The 22,980-nt window shown below is 38.5% G+C and overlaps 1 protein-coding gene across 1 annotated transcript; it reads right to left on the bottom strand.

Moving 5' to 3' along the window:
• Positions 1 to 638: 638 nt before the first annotated feature.
• On the bottom strand, positions 639 to 20,925 carry HEPACAM2 (HEPACAM family member 2). Its single transcript, XM_040592649.1, has 9 exons — positions 20,856 to 20,925; positions 15,349 to 15,699; positions 13,953 to 14,237; positions 7,619 to 7,915; positions 4,293 to 4,418; positions 4,185 to 4,209; positions 4,024 to 4,061; positions 2,635 to 2,708; positions 639 to 755 (listed from the first exon to the last, which is right to left on the bottom strand). The coding sequence occupies exons 1-9, from the start codon at positions 20,923 to 20,925 to the stop codon at positions 639 to 641; spliced, it is 1,383 nt and encodes a 460-aa protein (XP_040448583.1).
• Positions 20,926 to 22,980: the final 2,055 nt, after the last annotated feature.

The raw sequence follows: 22,980 nt of genomic DNA, 5'->3' as shown, positions 1-22,980 counted from the left end.
ACTGCATTAAGCACAATATGCTGTGGTCTCTCTGGTATTTAACTCAGCAAAAGTGTTTCTGTGGAATCCTCAGCTAGCGTACTGCAGAACAAGAATTCTTTTGATCTAAACCATTAAGATACAGATGAAGGCATTGTTTGGGTAACTAATCATTGTCCATTAATATTTCAATGACTATTTTAACAACCACTGGTTATTGGTCAGCTGGCCAGATTCAACATTGCAAATAACACGCCCACCCCCCCCAACTCTACCTGGCATATGGCTGTCAGGTCTGGAAGCCGTGCTGCCAACTGAAGATGTAACCTGCTCGGTAGGAAGTGCTGATGTCTCAGTGCTGTGAAACTATAGCCACCCTCTTAAAACATTTGGGAATTTTCATTTGAAATTGTGTTGGAAGATCTTAGCCTTTGTTTTTCACACTTAGATAGGACTGTCATGATGAAAAAAGAGACCGGAGTCTTGAGGAAAAGTGAGCGATTGGATAGGAAACGGTGGAGAAACTGAGGTAGCCTTATATCTGTTTTCTTTCCTTACCCCTATTGCTGGAATCAGACACCAACTACCAAAATGCAGGGTGTTCTGGCTGCAAAAGTATTTGTCTTTGAGCTACCATATGACTGCACACAACCTTTCACTTACTGTTGATGGTCTTCTTGCAGCTGTTCAGGAATATGCTGAATAACTTCATAAATCGTACTAAGCATATCCTGGCCTGGGACAAAGTCAGAGCCAGGAACAGATTGACTGGAAACCTAAAAGTAGCAAAGAGTATTCCCACTGTAAGTACAAATAGGAAAAGATTCAATAGAGATTAAACTGATAAGGTAACTTGTCATTTTTTTAAACTTTTTCTTACCAATGACTTGTGTGGGGATTTAACAGTTCATCTCTATTAATTTGCATTTCATTTTTACATCACAGTTACAGTAAGGCAAGCAAAAGTTTTAAATTCAATTAGGATCTTAGAAAATTTAGGATGTAGCTCTTGCATTTAGTATGCAAGCATTTTATAATTAATGTACCACAAGTCAAGGAAGGAATATTTAACAAAGAGAGACGCAGGAGACTAGATAGTAAAAAAGGAGAGAATATTCAGGGAAAGGGCACTGGCATGTCAAAGAGAGGAAACTGTAAGGAATTTCCATAAATGAAGTAATATTGACATTATTCAGTATACGAATCTCCTCTTATGTCAACACAACACCTAGACTCCCCATCCCTAAGCAATTCTCAGTCTTTTTGCCTATACCCAACCTCCAGTTCTTCATTATCTCCGCTTTCTTATTTTTCCCTTTTTCTGCTAACTAACAGATGAATCCGTGGATCAAATGCTGACTTCATCTGCAATACCATAAATCTGAGTAACAGAACATAAACCAGTGGAGTTTCTCCTGTTTCTTGAAATTTTACTGGAAATTAGAATAGGTTTCATTGCTTGTATGTTCATTCTGTTGTCGTTGTCACCTCTCTCCCTCCTGACCTACTAAGGCCCCAATTCTGCAAGAAGGTGACTTTGAGATATGATCAGCCTAAGGGATATCATGGTGTGCTTAAGGCTGTGATGATTTAGGGCCTGATCTCTGTACTTAATAAGCCTCCTACAGTCACAAACTTTCATAGACACAGTTTGGCTCCTCTATTCTCTAAATCTCTGCTGATGTAGAATTCCGTCCTCTCCACTAACCTTTACAACAGAGCTCTAGCCCCAGAGATGTCTGTTTCAACCATCTAAACCCAGCAGAGAAAAGCATGTATTAATCTATGACTGTTTTTTGCTGATACATCATGTATTAGGAGAACTAATCATAATAACAAAATAGGTGTGACTGTTGATGTGACCCTGTGTGATCACGTTTTAAAAGCTTTCCCTTACCTGACCATGCTGATGCTCGCCAAAGGTACAAGATTGTATTGCCAGAAATTTTCCCTAGCAAAGGGAAAGTGCTTCTTCTGCTTCCTCCCAGTTTCAGTCTCTTGTCCCTAAATTTTGTGGCTCTATTTCTCATTTTTTTCCTTTTACATCACATCAGAATGATATCCAACTGCTATACAGTAATGTCAGCAAAGCCACAATGCAGACAAGTAGCATATGTAGTAGAATTTTTCCTGCTAGCAAGATTCCTGTGCTTAGGTCCTCCCCTGCAATACATGAACCTAAGAAAATAATTCTTGTGAAATATAGCTGAGATTTAGTTTACTTATTTTTACAATAAAAACCTCAAATACCCGCCTGAGGCTTTTCTGCACTGCCAAACTTGTATGTTGCATGAGCAGCAATATTAGGGCCAAGGAAGAAAACAGCATCACATTAGTTAACTGGCTTGTGTAACACAAGCGGTTCAGTGCTACCCATCTACCCAACACTACTAATATTCTTTTAATATAGGGTAGCTGAACCGAGATTGTCTTTAGAGCTTGGCTAGTTCCTTACTGTCCCATGTTGATATAAGTACTGAACTAGTAACACGGTGAAGAAAGAGTAAGTACTGGGTAAAAAAAGCCATGAATATGGTGTCATATAATCTGTAAAAAGCAACAGAAGCAGACTGACAGAAGGTTTCTAGTACAGATACTTAGTACACCTTAAGAAATGGAAAAGAAACCATCAGTTTATGATGTAAAATCACATACCCTAGAACCACTGGCAAGATCAGGAATAGCGACAAATTCATATATCCCAAAATCATCCAAAGCACTTTCATGTCCTAAAGTTAAAACAAATATGAAAAACAAGGTATTGAGATGTAATATGGACCTGGAAAATAATGACTGGCAAGATAATTTGACCTAATTTTTAAAACATCTGAATACTGGTTGTTTGATCTGCTTTAAAGCACTTCCCTGCCAAGTTCCTAAGCCGGTGTGGAGTGAGGCAGGGCAGCTGCACAGCCAGTGTGCACAGCACTTGAATATCTCCAACACCTCAGATCAAGTGAGGAGCCCTGGCTAACCTCAGTAACAGTTCTGGCTGAGCCATTGGGACTCTTTTTGCTGGCAGGCTAAACAGGTTTACTTTCATTTTCCATAGAAAAAAGGCCCAATCATAAGCTCAGCACATTTACACTGTAGTGAGGCAATACCACCTGAATCTTTCATAATGCTGAAAATAAAAAACAGGGAAGATGATACTAAGAGATGCTACATTATTAGACAAGTTGACAAATTGTATCTGGGACTTCAGACACAATTGTAGTTAGGGTGGGAGTCTCTCTCCCTACCCTCCCACAGTCTAGATCTCCTGGTTGTCTCTTGGGCATCACTCCACAGCAAATGCTGCAGCACTAAAGACAGCACTGAGATTCTCTCATCTGATACTTCTTGCTGGGGTGGAGGACCTGCTGTGCTCAAGTGAATTTCTTACCTTGCTAAGCTTTGTATACTTCTCTATCCTCTCGCATGTAGCAGTTTACGGCCTACTCTGATGCTTTGGTAGAAAGGGATGGGACTAAAAAGTGCTACCCTTCCAAAGGACAGCTGGTCTCCAGCCTCTCCTGCCTAGGACCATGTGGGAAGGATTATGGAGAGAAAAGAGGCACTGAAAAAACCCCACACTGGGTCCTTCTGACACAGAGAAAAGTAGTACAGAACACGGTAGAGGCTAACATATGTACACTGTAATGTCATATAATTATCTGATGATTTTAATATCAATTGGTGCCATGAACATCTAGAATTGTGATTCTCCCATGGTGTATCACCTCTCACTGCTATCCCATAATAACACGAATTTATTTCATATTGGTGGGGACAGCAGAATGCAGGTGATTCTAATCCCAGAATACCAGATGAACAGCTGAAATTCAAGCCAACAGGGTACATCCTGCTGTGAACTCCAGGTATGAGCTGCACCCATGCTGACCTGTTGGCATTTTGGTTTTGTCTTAAGCAAGCTAACAAACAGGTGTGCAACCCAAGTTACAAATACACTTCCTTTCTCTTTTTCTTTTTGTATGCAGAGATGCTAATTTTTTGCAGGAATGGATTTTGACCTTATGCTCACATTTCTTTCACTAGCATTACCTGAAAATGTCTGTGCCTTTCTGTAATCAGCCTCTGGCCTAGAAAACATAAACATGCTTTTCAGTTTGATGTCATAAGCCAAGGCAAGAAAATTAATATGATAAAATGCAATTCTCTTCATGGAAAGGACTTCAAGACTTAAGAATGATTTATTTTTTTACCTGCTCTGCAGCTTCTGTTGTATCACTGAAAAGAAGAAAAAAAAAAAATAATTATTTTTGCTCTGACGGTCCAAAAGAAGAGCTGGAGCATGCTGAACTTTTACATACCTTTATGTGGCTGATATCTTTTCCATATGAATAAAAAGGCCATAGCCAGGATCAAAAATAATGAAATTCCCGTTATTACTGCAAGAGATGACAAAGATTTTCCTTTCTTGGCCAGCTTTTCCAGTCCTGTGACAAAGAAGATGAGTACTGGATTTAGTTTCCTGTTCTGTATGATGTGCTACAATGACACTGGAAAATGCATCTTTTGAAACTCATCTGAAGCTAGTAAACCTGCACAGAGATACAAAATAGATACAAAAGTTCCTGCGAATCAGTAATACTTTTTTTCCGGCCCCTCCCCACCCCCCCCCCCCCCCCACCCCCCCTCCCCCCCAATCTCCTGAACTGGAAAGGCTTATCAGAAATCAATCCAGAACAGATTGGTACCTAGAGCTAAATGAAGGTCAGTAAATGTAATCTATGAATTACAGCATCACAAAAAGTAGATGACTACTCTTATTTTAGCCAGAGAGACACTGAAATGCCAAGAAATTAGGTGACAATTAGGTGAGCAGTTTGTGCTAGATGGGAGGGAAATCCTAGCTGTAGGACCTGTGGAGTAGGAGGGTATAACTGAGCTATTGTATTTTTTCTGAAGATTTTCAGATCACTGACAGTCTGGTTGTTTATCAAATCCCATCAGAAGCCAATAAATTACGTTTGTTTGCATTCACGTCTAAATATATCCGAAGTATTTATTTCCTTTGCTGAGATCTTCTGCTGAGATACGCATTAGCAGCTCTTTTCCAGCTGGATTTACTGGCACAACAGAAACACAATATGTATATAATTACATACACAAAAACACATGGAAAACATTTGCATAGAATTTGCAGACAGGGATGTGAAAGTTAGGAAATGCCATACATAGTTGCTTGTGCATCCTTAATTTTCTCTGAATCATGCAGAATCCATGTAATGAAAGGTCATGTCACAATCCATACAGGTAAATTAATGCTGCATATTTGTCAACGCTGGCTTTAGTAACACGGCTCAAATGTGTATTATTTAGCCAGATGTGTTTCCAGTATTTTGATGAACTCCTGTGCAGAGAGCTAGCATTGCTTACATCTACTTATACCTCCATGCAGTTCACTGGCATGGTGCTGACTATGTGTGCTGTGGTTATCACAAAGGTTAAATATGTAGATTTCAAAACAGATGCATCCCAAAAATATGGGAAAACAAATCACTGCAATTTCACCAAATTGTTTTCATACCGCTTCAATGTACTGCTTTCCTCAGAAACCCCCCCCAAATGCTGGAGAATCAGTTGAGTCCTTAAAAATGCTCTTCAAAACAAATAATTTCAAATTTAGACTCAATAAATCTTATTTCCACAGGCATACTGGTGCAGAAAAACAAAGATGTGGGTTTTACGTGCATTTAACACACTCAAATTGACTTGAGAACTGAGCAGTGACTTATGTACATAACGAGATACCTCCACTTATTTTAAAGTCTAGTCCTGGCTAAAACTGGGGAACAGCTTAGTGTAATTACTGATGTAATTGTTTTCTGGATGATTTTTAGCATTGATTAGGCAGCTGTTTATAGCAACATACAGATGTCATCAGTTCCTTAGCTGGGGAAGTTTTGTAAGGTCTTCTGAAATATCAGCGTTACTGTTGCTGCTGAAAATGGGGTTTCTAGTATTTTAAAGACATAGTCCAGGCTCTGTATCTCGGACTATGGGGACAGGGAGATGCGATATGGAATAATATTCATAGTCTTTGCTTAGTATGTTTTATCACTTGCAAACAGAATTTAGCCTGAGCAGGATCTCTGAGGTTTAGCCTCATGTGTGAATTCATAACAAATATTCAATCAGTGGTGCATTGCAAAGTGTAGGCTCCACATCTGGATTTAGTGCTATTTGGATGAATACTCATCAAGAAGAAAATTTCCATAAAGGAGGAAACTGATATTTTTAAATACACAGGATAAAATGTTTTAAAAAGCTTTATTTAGGCAAAATATTTGTAATTAGGAAATGTATGATCTTAAGTGCAACTAAACACGAAGCTGTGGAGCCTTCCCTTTTTCAGCCTTTGAAAGGAAATCTCACCTGAATTTCTTAACACTTATTGATGAATATGCACATATATATCATAGGTCACATGAACTTCCTAGAGAAATGTCATGTTTATTTCTACTGACGCATAGCTCTGGTTGCATTTTCTTTCACCACTAGCCACAATGTTTAGTTTTGAAGTGCAGTATTCTCATTGTAAAATTGCAACCCATCCTCCTTCCAGCACACTGAAAGCCACGGATTTGTGATGAATCTGTAAGTCAGTCTGAACAATGGACATCTGGTCTCCTTGTTTACCTGACTAACAAATGGCCTAGCTCTTTGCTCTGCACAAGCGAAGTTGCTTTGATAAATTTTCTAAAAGGCAATCTATTCTATCTTGTTGAACATTAACAGCATGCATTCCTTATCTGAAAATACTTGTATCAATCTGTATTAATAAAATAAATCAGAGTTCTCCAATGTCTTGTTCTTTGCTGTAAGCTTCTGGAGATTTTCTGAAAAACTGCTTTGTTGCTGTTTAATAGAATCTGAAACGGGAACTGAGGTTATAATGTATGACAAGTAGAGGTGTGTATTCAGCAGAATCTAGCAGTCAATCCATAGATTCACAAATATGACAGTGAAATAATTTTTTCAAACAGATTGCAATAAAACCATTCATCATTACAACTTGCATTATTATCATACACTTAACTAAGGTTCTCATAATACCTAACCACACTGGAAAAATATTAAAGACTTTCATTGCTGTGAGTCTGTGCCTGGTTATTTTAGTCAGTGATGTATGCTTACAACTATCTTATATACTGGTTACCTGGTGGCCCCACGGCTCACAGCTCCTGAAAGCTGTGGGACAGTAAGCCTTGGAAGAAAAGGCCCACCTTGGCATTCAGTGGGTTTCTGCATCATTGTCTCCATTCATCTTTATAATTTTTAAATGTAAAAAGTAAAAAACAAAATAAAAGACATAATTTTGCCACGTTACTTGGTCATCATGAGTTTGGCCTACCAAGGAAGTTTTTCTACTCAAAGGATAAATTTCCAAATGGCCAAATATATTTTAGTGTCAAACTCCCATAGAACTTCAGCATGTTAGTGGGTCTTGCCCCAAGCCGTGTCACACAGTGAGTAAAACTTGGATCCCAACGAATAGCCAAAATCCCCTTTACTACATTGTGAGCAAGACCTCACTTCTGATATATATTCTGTCTCCAAAAATTATTTCCTTTTTCTGGGGTTGACACTCTCCTCAGATGTTACAGTTACAGCAATGAGTTAACGTTCTTACCTACAGAAGTAACGATGACTGTGAAATGAGTTTCATCCCGTTTTCCAGTCATGTTGTTGAAAGCACGGCACATGTAATCTATTGTTTTCTGGGCCACTTTATCAGATACAACTTCCAGATGGGGTCCATATTTGATTACATGAGTGATATTGTCAGCCCTTTGAATCCACGAATAAGTATTTGGTGGATTTGAATCTGCCGAGCAGTTGAACAGTATAACTTCCCCCATGTCAACTGTGAAGACTGCCCCTATATTCAGACCTTTATCTGATTTAACTCTAAGTCCATAAGGTCCATCTGCATTAAAAAAAACAAAAACAAAAACAAAAAAAAAAACAAAAACCACAGTGGAAAAATTAAAATCAGAGTATATAATTAAACTTCAAATAGAAGCATATTTCTACACTCAGAATTTTAAGTTAAACTGCCTTTAGAATGGCTGGCATTGGATTTTATCATTTCAATTAAAAGGCTTTCAGTCTGCACTAGGTTTGACTCCGACTACACCCACGTAATACTGATCTAACAGATGTTTAGGGAAAAAGGACAGGTCTATGCTTTGTTCAGTATGATAAAAAGATTGAAAACTGAATACAGTCGGAAAAGCTGTGAAGGAACAGGTCTTCTTCAGGGGTGTATTTGACTCTTTCTACTCAAATGCCAAACTCATTGTCATAAGTAATTTCTCTGCACATTTTAAAGTTAACAAATTAGCCTTGGAATGTATAAATATTTACCTTAGTACTTTGCAGTATAATAATTATTTGGGGAACTATCCTACAGGTATAATATAGAGTGGGGTGTGCCTTAGATAACTTCAGAAAAAGATGACTGCTAAAATAAACTTTAACCTTCCCTGCACTTTAGTAGGCTTCTACTGCTGCAGCATTTATTGTTCTTTCAAGAGTAAGGCCTTGTGCTGAAAGCAAGCTGTGTTTCTGAATATAATTAGAAAAGGCATATATTGTCCAATACATGTAATGTGTTCATCACTCAGAAAACTGAGCAGCTAAGTATTTTTAGGTAATCTTTGCAGGAAAACGGGAAGGGAAACAATATATTAAAATATGATAGGAATATTTTCCATGTTATTTTTAATAGAAAATTTCACATCATGGGTTTTTTATATCTTTACAAGTTAAATTCTATTTTTACAGGGATCTAAATATAGAAATTAATGTGGATAATATAATAATCAAAATGTGCCTTATTAAATTACTTTTTCCAGTCAAAAGAACTAATCATTCTTATGTGCTAATTCCCTAAGGACTTACATGCATAATCGAAAAAGCACAGACCTAATATTGACAGAAACCAAAAGAAGAAAATATGTAGAACATCTTTTTGGTAGGATCCCTGAATTCTGGTAAAGCTGCTGCCAAGTGCCTCACACAGAATGGCACAGCAAAAAGACAAGTCAGTATTATGCCCATTGTAGACAGTGCAATCAAGTAATATTTCCACCTTCCTACGGTTGTCTGGAAGCATTAAGATAATGTAGCTGGGTTTGGATGTGAAAGTCCCTGCTACATGAAGCAGCACATTGGCACGTTTCAGACTCCATTTCTCATCAGGAAATTCATGCTGACATTAGACCTTCCTCTAACATGCACATTGCTATTTATTGTCTGTCTTCTTTTATGAGACTGGTTTATTCATCCACAACACACAGGCAAACAGCACACAGCACAAAACAGGCCACTTTGTGTGTGTGCCTCTGGGGTTTTTTCTCCGTCTGTGAAGGCTTACATATGAGAATGTAGACTGTTACACCATGACCTCAGCTTAGTCCACTTTTAACCAAACGTCCGTATTTCACAACATAAACTTGTCAAGCTTTATTTTCTCTAGTCATTTCTTAGCAGTAAGCTTTTTGCAGTCTCATTTTAAGGAAGGCCCAACATCACACATAATATTTACTTGGAAAATGCAATAGAGCTTAACTTGAGCGTGAATTGGCGTTGCTCCCACCCTACATCACAGGGGCCATTCTGAAGAGTCAAGGCATTTTAAAACTCTAGATGCTGGGCTGCTTCTCCACAGGCTCCGCAGTTCCCAAGTCATTTGCTTTACTGTACCCAAGAGCCAGCCGATCGTGTAACGAGCCCTTCTGGGAGCTGCAGACCTATCGCCGCTACCCTAGCCTGGCTGACCTTGCTTGAGCTGCACGATCGTGTGGACGGGGAGCCCTCCCAGAACACCAGCCGTGCATGAGGGCTTGCCTGTTGTAAGTACTTACTTCCCTTTCTTCAGAAGGGAAAGGGATGTACTGAACTTTTTCATACATAAAGTAAAACCTCATGTGCTCTATTTATAGGCAGGAACACACATTTTTACTTTTCAGAGCGATTCTGTGGTTCCTCCTATCCAATTCTTCTTTCTTAGAACAATTAATTAGCTTTTATTTTTACTGCTAATACAACCTTTGATATATAAACAGAGATTAATAGTATGAACAGCTGACTGGTCTTTGTGCCCCCTCACTGTAGTGGGAGATTTGCCACAGTCTGCAAAAGAATCAGAACTGATTTCTGCTTTTTTATCAGTATCATAACAATGCAGCATAGAAGATAACACTAACAACACAACTACACTTTTGTATGAGAGCTGCAAATGAAAGAAACCATTATAAAAACACTGACACACAATGGCTGAGGAAGTAGGTTTGAAAAAAAATAATAATCCCAAAGAAAGGTTTTCTTAGAGATAATCAAATCTTGGCAAGGCTGAAAAGTGGCTTTCCTTGATGAAGTCAACATAAGTATCGTACAACCCTTCTGCTTCGTCTGGATCTGCCTTTTGCCTCTCCTGGGCATCCTGCATGCCATTGAGATCCCTAAACATTGGGTGGCTGAGGGATATACACAGCTTCAAGGATGATTCTGAAAAAGTGAGTAATGAACAATTTCCTCTCTAGGACTAAATACAGTCTAGCTTTGGAAAGCCCAAAGAAAAGAAATCCCTTATTAGGGATTAGTCTGTTAAATTCAACTGCGACAGCACAGTACAAGAGTTTCTGCTGCAGCCTCCGTGGCAGCAGCTTCTTCCAGTCTTGAAATAATTTCTTCTGGCTCATGCTACTGCAACAGCCATATTCTGGGGTGCGTTATCATCACAGCCAATGATAAGCAGAATAATATTAATGTGAAAAGACAAACAAAACACTTTTGATTCTCTGCAAAAAAAAGAGTAACAGCCTTCTTGGATCCCTCAGCTCTACTTCTCCTTTCCAGTATCGTTCTCAACAGAAATCTGCCTCTTGTCTCAGTAAAGCCAGTTAACTAAATGACTTGTAAAATAATAAATCATCTGTTCTGAGTAACAATTTACTGCTCTGTGAGAATATTTCCAATTGCTCCTATCACCACGAGACTGTTACGGTTTCCAAGCAGATGGCAAGTATTTACTGTGACTTTTTTTTTATCACCTCCAGTAACTCCCCCGCAGCAATGACATATGGCACATAGAGATCCCGGGGCCTGTTCTGGATTGTTATTGACAACTGGGAGACAAACTACCTCTGCATGCAGAGGTTGGACCAAATTATGCTACTTCGTATAGCTCAGGAAGTAAGACCCCAACTCCCATCACTAACTTGGAAACGGATAATATCCATAGTGCAAGTATTGCAGTCTTTCAGCACTGCATTGTTTTCTCTTAATATGTTTTTCAAATTTTAAATCATGCACAAAACAAACCCTCAGTTCTGATGAATTAATAAGCTCATTCTGAAAATGCAAATACTTATAAAAATATTTCCACATGTGGAGAAAAACAGAATCTCAATTTTTTATATATATACAGATCTTTTGAGCTATATATCATAATCACTCAAAAAAAAAATATCTAAAAATATGGACACTCTGGGATTTTAAATTTCTGTTAAACAATGGGTCAAAAAGAGGTTTTCAGTTTAGAACCTGGAAAGATTTTTCAAAATTTCTGCAAAATACATGTAGTTGAGTGGAGGGCCAAGGGAGGAAGCAGCACCAGAACTGAGGCTGAAGGGTACACACCTTTGTGCAAGTGTCCCAGGCACCTGTGAGTGCAGTAAGTGCTCTGGAGTCCATCCTGGTGCAACAGGTCAGAAATGTGAATGCCAGATGGGCTGTGCCACAAATGAAAAGAGCAGTCTGAAAGGTAGCAAGAGTAGCAGATATTTTTCTAGCCTGACCTGATTTTACGGCATTGCAAGAAAGCTGCCAGGTTGTGCTGGATACAGTTGTCCCCAGGTTTTGTATAGGTATTCTTGGAAAAGAGAGATTTATACGGCCCATTCATAGCTCATTAAAGTCAGAAAAACAGTAGGGGCAGTGCAGTTATACACATGCAGCTCTCATTCTTAGCACTTTCAGCACTTGAGGGAGCTGAGATTGTCACTGTACAGAAGCAGGCATTTAAAAACGTGCTACCTTGAGGAAAGAATACAATTATGATTATTATTTAAAACTCCATCAGTGCTGGTTATTTCCTTATAGAGCATTTTATCACGATTCCCCTGTCTAATATGATGGAAGCTCAGTTTACAAACAGTCCCTGTTTAGGACTCTGTAGCATCTCCCTCATCTTCATGTCTGCAGTGCTGTCAATTTTATAACCTGCACCTAAGGGATCAGCTCTCATCTAACAATGTCCTCGTTAGTCTTCACTAATTTAGGCAGGTTTTTTCCTCTGCTCCTGATAAAGACCCTCACACACCTCAGATGCAAGATACCTCCTTATCCAATGCTTTCAAGTTATAATTAAAAATTAATAAGTAGCAGAATGGATAATCAGAGATGAAAGGAGGAGGAAGATGAAAATGTGACATAGTAAGAGGTGTAGGACCGGAATATGCTGGTAGTGCAATCATAACAATCCTAGGGCATGGGATGTCTACCAGCTGCCAGAGCCTGGCAAAAGCAAGAGTGAACACCAGCCCCTGGCTGGACAGGAATCCAGTTACGGCCCTTGCACCGTGCCATCCACACCGTGCCACTGGGTAAACTGGTTATATCTGAACACAGCTGGTACCTGTTGTGACCTGCCTGATTTCAGCTCTCCTCTAAGAAGGGCAGTTTGACCCCTGAGGACAGGAGGATTAGAGTGTGGCAAGGTCACATATGTAGCATGTGCTGCTTGCAGATCTTGGAGGCACTGGGAGTTGATGTTACGGGAGGTGTACAAAGAATAAAATGATAGTGCCTTTTCTAGGATTTAAAGTGTAATTGCTGAATGCTGATTAAGCCAATCTTTTGTTTCCACCAACTCATTTCATTCATGAACTCAATCTAAATTCACAGTGTTTTTTAGGTGCTTTCATTTCCAGTGAAAATATGGCTAGCTTATGGTTTACTTTTCTGCCAGCACTGGTCTTCACACAACTCTTCTTGCTCCCTCATGTTTCCCATTTGATGTGGAAAGCAAATGCTCCTTTCAGCTCTGATTTTGCTAAGCCAGACTGAGTTCTCTGGGTCTCTTCTCCATTCCTTTCTGTTCTGTTTCTTTCCAGTTTGAGATCAGTGCTCTGGCATGTGCGGGAACTGCACACAGTGGTCTGTATGTGGTCTCATCTTCTGTGTGCCATTAGTATTCCCCTTATTTCCTTATTGGAAATACTTTGCCAACACACCCTAGAATTACATGTCTTTCTCATGCCTGAATCACACTGCCAGCTTACAGACATCTTGTGACAGCTCAATCAGCCAGGCTCACTGCCTCAGTTATTTCCTAATCAATCTCCATCTTATCAGCAGAAGTTCAAAGTCTTTGCTCTCTAAAAGTGCATGCCCATTTATTTTTTACTAGCAAATTTCATAGCAGTTCTATTACTCTGTCAAAGTCCTTCAGACCTCGCAGTTTAATGTCACAGGTGAACATCACTGATACCCTCAATCTTTATGCTGATGTCATTAATGGAAGTATTAAACAGGACTGGAGTTGAAATGATCTTGAGGAAACCCACTAATACCAGTCCTTCGGCATGGTACTTCCTGTACTTACCTTTTTGAAGCTGGCTGCTGTCCCCATTTTTAACACTATTTTCATTTATATCCATCTGATTATTTTCTTCCTTTGAGTCAGAGCTCCTCCAGATCTGAGGCTGCCTGTACTGCGGAATTCTGGAAGTTCCTATTTGAATTCTCCAGTTCAGACTTATCTTCACAACTACATAACGCTGAGTAACTTTTTATTATACTGTTTTAAGTCAGAACTGTTATAAACAAGCTCATTTTGAATGCAAGCTCATATATAACATTGACTCGACTGTTTTCTGCCTGTTTCCATAGTTAGAGGCACTCTTTCCAGCCATATCATTTATACAAAGGTAATTATGAATATTTCATATACTCACAATATATGGTTGGTGCAATTATCTCACTTTCCATTGCACTGACAGGGTTAGATACCAGACAGCTGTAATTCCCAATGTCTTCTTTTACAACAGGAACAATTAGAAGTGTAGCATTGTTTGATGAAAAGGTGTAATTAGGGCTGGCATGGAGAGGCTTCCCATTTTTCATCCACTGGTAAACTACCCTTGTACCGTTACCCACAGTACATTTTAAGGTAATATTCCCCACATACTCCACTACCCCTGAAGATGGTTCAGTGTGGACAATAGGCTTTGTGACAGGAACTGTAAATGAAAGAGATACAAAGAGTTGTGAAAGTGATAAGCCAGTATATTACAGACTTCATTCTCAAGATGATAAAAATAGCAGTCATCATCCTCCCTGGAAAGTACTCGGATTTCAAATTTTATTTATTACATGTGGTTAAAAGTTGAAAAAAAGGGGCCAGTTTCTCATCTGGTGACTGTAAGAATTGTTCTCGTATGTAAATAAAACTGGACTGGTTATATTACTGGTAATAGGACAAAGGCTGCAGTCAGGTATTCTATGGCTTCCAGCTCCTTCCTCATAAGCAAATCCCTGTGGCCGCAGAACTGCATGACATCGCCCACAGTGTGCGCCTTGCTCAGTATGGCTGCCCACAGCTTTGCTGACGCTGGGCACCGCTGAAACGTGCTGTCAGTCGGGTCATGAGGATGGCTGAAGCCTGGGATGGGTGTGGGAGTTAAATGGCAGCTACAGCTTTGTCATGTCAAGATGTTATTTCATTTTCCAAGCCCAACAGTTACAGGGCTCTCCCTGTATAACCCACAAATTACAGTAGTCTCTTGTCATTCTTTTAGATCATTCTCTTCTATCTCCCCTTTCTAATTATTTTTTTTTATTATTATTATTTCCTATGCCCACTACAAGGAACTGAGTACAAAGAGGGAATTTCAGTATTTTAGGAATTCAGGTCTGGGCTTCTTTTACAGACACAAGGTCACCAGCAGAAGTCTATGAGTCCTCCTTGGTAGTTACAGAAGGTAAAGTTTTTCAGGGAAAAAGACTATTTGAAAGTTAATGCATCCTCATGATGGACAGCACAGCAGAGCCTTATGAAACCTTTTTTTTGGAAGTTTCTCTAATTTCATAGTAATTTTAAGGTTTCTATACCTCTTCAATTTTTTACTTATGATCCAGAAACATTAGTCAATGCATGAATTTTGTTTACAGATGACATATTTTAGCATTCACTCCATCAGCACTAGAAAACAACATAACTTAATTGTTAGTATTTATTCATGTATGGTTGCATTAAATCATACATTATTGTAATGACATACTAAGAATCAGTACTTCAAAACTACTGAAATTTTATTTTCAAAATGAAGATACTATATTTTACTAACTTACCATCAACAGCTACTTGAATCTTTTGACTGGCAGCTATCGTCCCATTTCCACGGACATTGACTTTTACAATATAATTGCCCTCATCACTGATATGCAATGGATTGATCATCAAAGATGCATTTGGTGGTATGAGGGTAAACTTGTGCTGGTATTCCAAGTCTGGAACTACTGTTTGATTTACAGAGCCAAGCAAGTATTTTGGATTACTCTGAGGCCTCTCAAAAAGCCATATTATCTGGATTTCAGAAGCTGTAGCATTGAAATTGTAGTCAACAGTAAGATGGAGTGGTTGCCCCTCAATACCATGGATGGTATGAGACGGTACTGTCAACTTTAAGGCAGAACAAAGACCTGAATAAAAAATGAAACAAATGAAACAAATAAACAAACCCAAAACACAAATGGAAACCCTGGAAAACTCAAATGAGAAATTTGCAAAGAGAAAAACTCTCAAGGTTAAAGCTGACACTTTTTTGTATGGTTATGACTCAGATTTCAAGTAAGAAAGGAATAAACACTCATTGACCTTGATGAAGTTGGATCTAGCTATAAAGCTCCAGCTTTAAAATATATGAAAAGCCAAAGAAAGGATATTTGCCATTTCAAAGCACAGGATCTTTTATTGTTGAAATTTTTTTAACATGAGAAAATGTGTATTTACCTTAATGTTTAAAATATTTCCCCTTTGAAATACTTCCGATTTCTAGGTCTTACAGTTTCTAACAGTCTTGGATTGCAAAATCAATTTTGAGATTATTTTTTCTGGGTTGGTTTATCCAGGGAGAAATTTCTTAGTGTTACTTTGACAGTTATACTAAGAAACTGACTGAAAATCTAAAAACCAGCACTTCCATGAATTTGCCTGATTAAAATTAGAAATAGTTATTATGCCTAACTGCTCTGTACCCATAAGACTAAATTCAAGAAACATTACTAAGCTTGCAAAAGTCAAGTAATCCAATTTTAGGAAAGCGTGGAATTAAGGTTTGCTGTTGATAGGCACAACAGCAAAATTTTCACCCACATGATTAAGCCTCTTCTGCAAGAATCCTGCCTCTGTTAGGGTGCAAAATGGCCACTCCTCAGTTAATCATCAGCTTTCCCATATATTATTTTTGAATCATTCCATTGTGTTGGCCTGAGACAGATTTATAGAACGTTATTAAAACTTTACTCTTAGGACTGAGCGATCGATTTCCATGGGAACTTTTCCACAGCACTTACAAGTACGGCAATGGTGTAACGTGTTGACATTAATGAATTGATTTCACACCACCATTATAATTGATATGACTTTACAGATGAGGAACTAAACAGAGAAAATTAACAGCAAAAATACCCACTCATTTTTAATGATCAATTTGAAATATTAAGGACTGGATTTTCCAAAATACATAAACCCACATTTTAATATGTTCAAGATACAGGTCCTGTCGACATCAGGTGCAGGTTTGATTGCTCAGCCGTGAATGCTCAATATTGCTGAGAAGTACACTGCAAGCGCTAAGTCAAAACCTTTGGAAAAAAGCAACCTCTTATTAGTAAGAACATGTGAAAAATGTGATTTAGGTAATTCATCTACCACTTCGAAAGAGCACACTGGAAACTGAGAGAGAGAATGCAGTGCCTAGGGCAACATGCAATGGTTTCACAATGCATCATCACTTTTCTTGCTACTGAACATCTTCGGTTGGACCAGATGATCCTTGAGGTCCCCCCCCAACCTGGTACTATATTATTCTATGAATCTTGACATGTTTCCCAATACCTGTAACAAAAAAGTAACTCCCCAGCTGAAGTACATATACCCCCTACCTGGCAAGGGATGGCAGAGGGAGCTATGTGTGAAAAATATGTGACTGCTAGTAAAGACTAATATAATGCTGAGACAACTTTCTTATATTTCCTACCTTCATAGCATTTGTCTTCATGACAAAAAAAATTGTTAAAGGTTCATTTGTGTCTAATTTCCTAGGTTATATAGCAGCAAAAAAATAAAAACATGAATTCAGTAGTATAATGTGGTGTCTGTAAATGTCTTTTGAGTTAGAATCTTTAATTTCTCTGCACAGCTGTTTGCCACTTGAGCTAATTGCAAATAAAACTTGCCAATGATCAATGTAGGGACACAGAAATGGGCTGAAGGTATCAGATGCAGCATGGCAATATGTAACACCACTAATTAATGTTAGAGGTACTCTGGAAGGGCATGAAAAGTAGCAGAGCAGAGATGGTGTGGGAATGGACGGCTCATGGGTAGCCAGCCATGTTGTCTATGCCACTGAAGGAGCCCACAAACCCATCTGTGAGATACTATTTCAGGAAAAAAACCCCTATTGCTAAGAAATCTCTGGTTATATTCTGCCCATTCAAGAACAAGTGAGCTTCAGAGTCGAAACAAAGCCAGCTACAAAGCCTACCCCCCAAAAAAATGTTGAAGGCTGGCTTCACTTTTCTTAAAGCTGAGTAATACTATCTCAACTAGAAAAGACAGCTTGCAGCATTTCTGAGGGTATGGCAGGGAAACCAACGGGAAATATGGCAGAACACTGTAAGGGTGATGTGCATAAAGAGAGTGAAATCCTTTGACAGAAAGACTGGCAAACCCACCTTCTCATGGGCTAAAGAGGAAGCAGGCAGAGAACCTCAGGTTGCAGGGACACTGATGTGGAAAGGATGGTTGCAGGTCACCTGAGACAGGAGGAGAATGGGACAAAAAAAGAAGAGGAGCACAGCAAAAATATGGAGAGGCTTGAAGTGGAGGATACACAAGGACAGAGATGTTTACATGCTTAACTTTTTCTAGATTGAACACCTGAAAAGGCTGAAGCATATCAAATTGAAGCCTCTTCCCCTACCCCTTTTTAATAATATTTATGGCCCATTGTTCTGGCACTGTTTTGTAATGCTACAGATTAGGGACTTGCTAGACTCTGGTTAATGGGAGATCAGTTTTGCTGGTTGTTGAACATTTCTCAGAGGTGAATTCCCTCCCTGTGAACCTTACAATACAAACCAGATTTAAACAGCTGTTGTCCATCTGAAAAAGGAATTGAAAAGAGTGTAATTCCTCAGTAAAATCCTTCACAAAATATTTAATGTTGGAAATACACTTCATACAGCCCATCAAATACATTTTGATTTTTATATCTCCTTAAATGAAGTCAAAAACATATCTCAAACACCGGGAGATCTTAAATGATCAATTAAAAGATCTGTTCATATCCTTCCTCATTCTTTACGCACAACATTGCTCAGTTTTGGAGTTTATTTAGCTGTCAGTAAGCAATTGTGCTGTAGGACAAGAAGCCAGTAACAGCTGCAGTGTAATCATGAACTGTGTATAGCGAAAAATATTTCTCACAGATCAGTGCAGAAAATTAGCAAAAACCAAGCAGGTCTAGTGAGCACTAAGATAACTGGAATCACCAGTATAGAAAGTTATTGCCATAATAAAGTAAGATAAAGAGAACTGTGGCTGGAAAACTTAATTCCTTCTCAGTTAAAAAGTGTGGGAATAGAAACTGTACATTAATTTTGTTCCACTTGATTCATGGAGACCCATGTTAACAGCTTGGAAAAACATTTTAATCTGCAGTTAAGGAAATTCTTTTAGCAAAGATCAGAGGTGGTGAGGGCAGAACCCCCATTTTCCCTTGGAGTCCATTCAGGAATGGTTTTGGGTGACTGCAGGTTTTGCTGCTCGCTCTGCGTCTGTGGGGTGATTTCCTGGAGTGCCATGAGCATGTAGGAGCTCCTCTGTGGGTGGCAGGGCAAGGGGCAAGGCAGACTGAGGCTCAGAGAAGGTTCTAGATAATGGTGTTCTGTCAAAGGCAAGGGTTTTACAGGAGCAATGCAGGGAGACTTGTGGCTTTCACAGGGATCAAATCTTTTGCAGTCTGGAATATTCTTCATCGAAAGGGTTATTCTTCACCAAAAGGGGTTATCTTATTCACAGAAAGGGTGGTCAAGCATTGGGACAGGCTGCCCAGGGAAGTGGTTGAGTTACCATCCCTGGAGGTATTCAAAAGATGGGCAGACATAGCACTAAGGAACATGGTTTAGTGGTGGACTTGGCAGTGCTGGGTTTGTGGTGAGACTCAATGATCTTAAGGGTCTTTTCCAACCTAAATGGTTCTATGGTTCTCTTCTGTTAGATTGATTTTGATTTTTAATTAAAACTGAAGATTGTTATGACTAATCCTTGAATTAATAGTGAAATCAAGCCAATGTGCCAAATTTTTACTTCTTTCTCAGTAGGCTTAAATTCCAGATAACGTAAGCCTATCTTTGTAACTTTCCAAATACAATACACATTTTTCCAAGACTGGAATTCTGAAAACTAGTTTTTGTATAATGACCGTAAGGGTTGTGCCACAATGACCTCCATTTGGAGCTCAAGTGATCTGTGCTTTGCTTCCATCCCATATTGCTATCACCAGTATTAGCAAGCACAACAGAATCATTGTTGACATAAAACAAGGGCTGCAGCTTTAGTTTAAATAAAAAACTATGACATAACTTTTGAGTTTATGGCATAAACTGAAACCTGCTTAACGAGGTTTTATCATTCTCTGAATTTAACATGCACATCTTGTCAAAGTGAGTTTGGATTCTAAGCTGCTTTTCACCAGTGTTCATTTAGGTCTTCAGTTCTCCAGAACCCCTGGACTTTGTGTAAAATTTCACTAGGTAAGTGATAACAGTTTTTACATTTTTTGCAAGTATGTTCATTTGTGAAAACAACCCAGATATAATGGACCAGGGAATCTGCAATTCCTATACCCCTACTTATACCAGGAAAGGCTTGGGAATGCTGTTTCCCGGTTTGGGATTTTTGCCCTGAACTGGTTTGTAGTTTGTAGAAATATAAGTTTATCTAACATTTGATCACAGGACATTCCTGTCAAAGTACACAGAACATCTATTTTTTATCTACTGCATGGATAACAAATGCATTCTTATGAAAACTGCACCCACATACCAAAAAAAATGTACTATTAATGGGAAGACATTCTTCAGTTAATTGAAAGCTCCATTTAGTTTCAATATCAAGTATATTTAAATATTACATATGAATTTTCCATATCAAGTACAAGTCATCACAATGAAGTGAAAAATAATCTATCAGCACTGTCTCATCATCATGCATTTCTAAAGACAAGTGTATCAGCTTCTGTATAAACTTTGGTTCAGAACTTGTCCAGCCTTACTTGTCAAAAAGAACACACAATACATATATTACTTAATAAATGTGACAACATACTTGTAATCAATGCCCATGTATTATACATGGATTATGTACAGCACTCATTTTTGTCAGCTGCTAAAACTGTATAGCTTCACTCATAAAACAAGGTTACATTATCTGATTAAAAGCTTTTAGGCTACTTGCTTGAAATAAAACAGCTGACAATACAACAGAAGTATCTTTAAATTTATAAAATTTATAAAACCAATTCACATTTCCACAATGACAACCAAATATAATTCATGCTGTTTCTTACCTACAAGTAAAAAATATATTTTGCACTCCAAGTCCCAAAAGAAGTTGGTTAAAGGGCTCCATGAAAGCATCCTGTCCCACACAAATGCCACCTTCTCAGTGCTAAGCCAGGGCTTGGACCTGCAGCTGCTGGTTTATTTGCTAGGAAAATCAGCAATGAGTTAACAGGCCCTATCCTGTCCCCTGCCTTACGTGATTTGAATATGTGTATACAAAGAACAAAGGGAGTGGAGCACCTGTTAGATTGAGCACCCATCTTCATTGCCTCTGACTTTATCATAACCCTTCCCCAGCAGTCACAGCAAATACGACACGGAATGTAATAAATGGGGCGCAGAATACAAAGTACATTGAATTAATGAAAATAAGTGAATGCAGCCAGTGTACAGGTTATACAGGTATTAATACTTACAGTTTCAATACAGATACTGTGCTGCTAGATGGTTCTGCTTATTTCAAATTAGAATTAGCACTCAGAAGATTTTTTTTCAGAACTTTTCCAATGGCAGCCTCTCCTTTTCATTTATAAAAAAATATTCAACAGCTATTAAAGAGCCTTTTTTTTTTTTTTCTAGCACTTTAAAGCCCGTAACTTTTCTGTATGTTTTTTCCCTTAACACAAGCATAACTTGGCGATGATTTTATTCCCTTTCTCTAAACAACATGTAATGTAAAGTGCCTACCAGGCATCTTCAAACAAAGAATCCTATGGCTATGGACGGCTTACTACAGTTGAGTTAGCTGCTGATTACTGTTTGTTCTACATTAACTTACATCGGTTTAAACTAATATTAATAATAGTAATGTATGATTTGGGTTTTGCCCACAGCTGTCACTTACTGTACAAATCAGCAGTGAACCAGGCAACCCCCCCACAGTTGCATGTGCAGCAACAGTTTGCAACAGCAAATATTTGCAGTGACAGAGATGATTTAACCATAGAAAAACACACTTTAATTTTTTTGCTATACAGCACTTGGGCAAACTATTATGGATTAACAAATATTAGGCTAGACTGTATCCTGCATTGTGCAGGAGGGACTGGTATCAAGGAACTGTGTCCCCTCTCACCGTGTGTTAGGAGCAGGGGACCTAAGCTCCCACCAGAAAGGCTGAACATTCAATTTTTACCAAGACAGGTGAAAATGTCCAGATCTTTCTAGATCATATGTAAGAAACATGACAATTATTTCAGGTTAACAAAACCAGAAGTACAGTGGTCTCACCAGAAATAATGTCACTACCTGACATAAGCCAGGAGATGAAGAAGGCATTTTGCATATTTCCAAAGGCTCCCCAGGTCCACTGCCCTGCCCCTCCTGAATGCTGCTGTTCATAACCTGCTTAATCTACTTAACTGTAGGTTAGATACATCAAATGGCAACCTTTTGTAAAACCCGAGTTAGAAATTATTATCTACTTGGTTTCAACATGTAAAAAAATGTTGGTCACAGGTTCTAATTAATTTCTGAAACGATGGGAGCTTTTACATTGTGATAAAGCCTGTGTTAGCACTTTAAATACCCTATGTGGGCAAATCGGAGGGGGGCAGGGGAAGGGGAAGAACATATTAGCATAGATCCATTTTTCAGTTAAGTGTGTCCCCTTATTTCCAGCATTAGGATATGCTCTTGATGTCATTAATATGCTGAAAATTTTTATGCTAAATAACTACCACAAACAAAGTGGATGCTAAAGATGTGTATTATTTTTTTCTATAGAATTCTAGCTTGTGCTGGTTGATAAATGGCATTTGGACTAAATGCAAATAAAACCTCACTCCTTTTTAATAAAAGCAACTGCACTAAAGGAACTTTATTTGTGGCACTAAAATTCTGAACTCAAGTATTTCTGCAAATTTTAGTTTTTTTATTAATGAGAATGAAATCTCATTATGAAATGAAATTAAACTTGGCAGAGGTTTTCTACAGAAATAATTACAGATGATATTCCGAATGGTAGTCAGAAGTAATGAATTCTTGCTAAATAATCAAGGGAAGGGACCACTGGTCCTGACTTTCCCTTTGTCACTATGTCGGTTCAAAGGGAGAGCAACATAGCTGCTTTTACCTGAACCTACCCTTCAGCAATTTACCAGCCTGTTGGGAGGCTAAATAATGGGATTA

This window comes from Falco naumanni, chromosome 4, assembly GCF_017639655.2.
Source record: "Falco naumanni isolate bFalNau1 chromosome 4, bFalNau1.pat, whole genome shotgun sequence".
In the NCBI taxonomy this organism is placed as follows: Eukaryota; Metazoa; Chordata; class Aves; order Falconiformes; family Falconidae; genus Falco; species Falco naumanni.
The sequence above is the reverse complement of the archived record's forward strand: the minus strand, read 5'-3'. Positions and strand labels throughout refer to the sequence as shown.

Excerpts from the sequence above, each read along its gene's own strand:
- HEPACAM2 (XM_040592649.1), bottom strand. The coding sequence starts at position 20,925 with ATGCTTTCATGGAGCCCTTTAACCAACTTCTTTTGGGACTTGGAGTGC. Across the intron at positions 4,419-7,618 it reads AGTCATCGTTACTTCTGTAG|GACTGGAAAAGCTGGCCAAG; the intron begins GTAAGAACGTTA and ends TCTTTGTCACAG. Across the intron at positions 2,709-4,023 it reads AAAGGCACAGACATTTTCAG|GACATGAAAGTGCTTTGGAT; the intron begins GTAATGCTAGTG and ends TTTTAACTTTAG.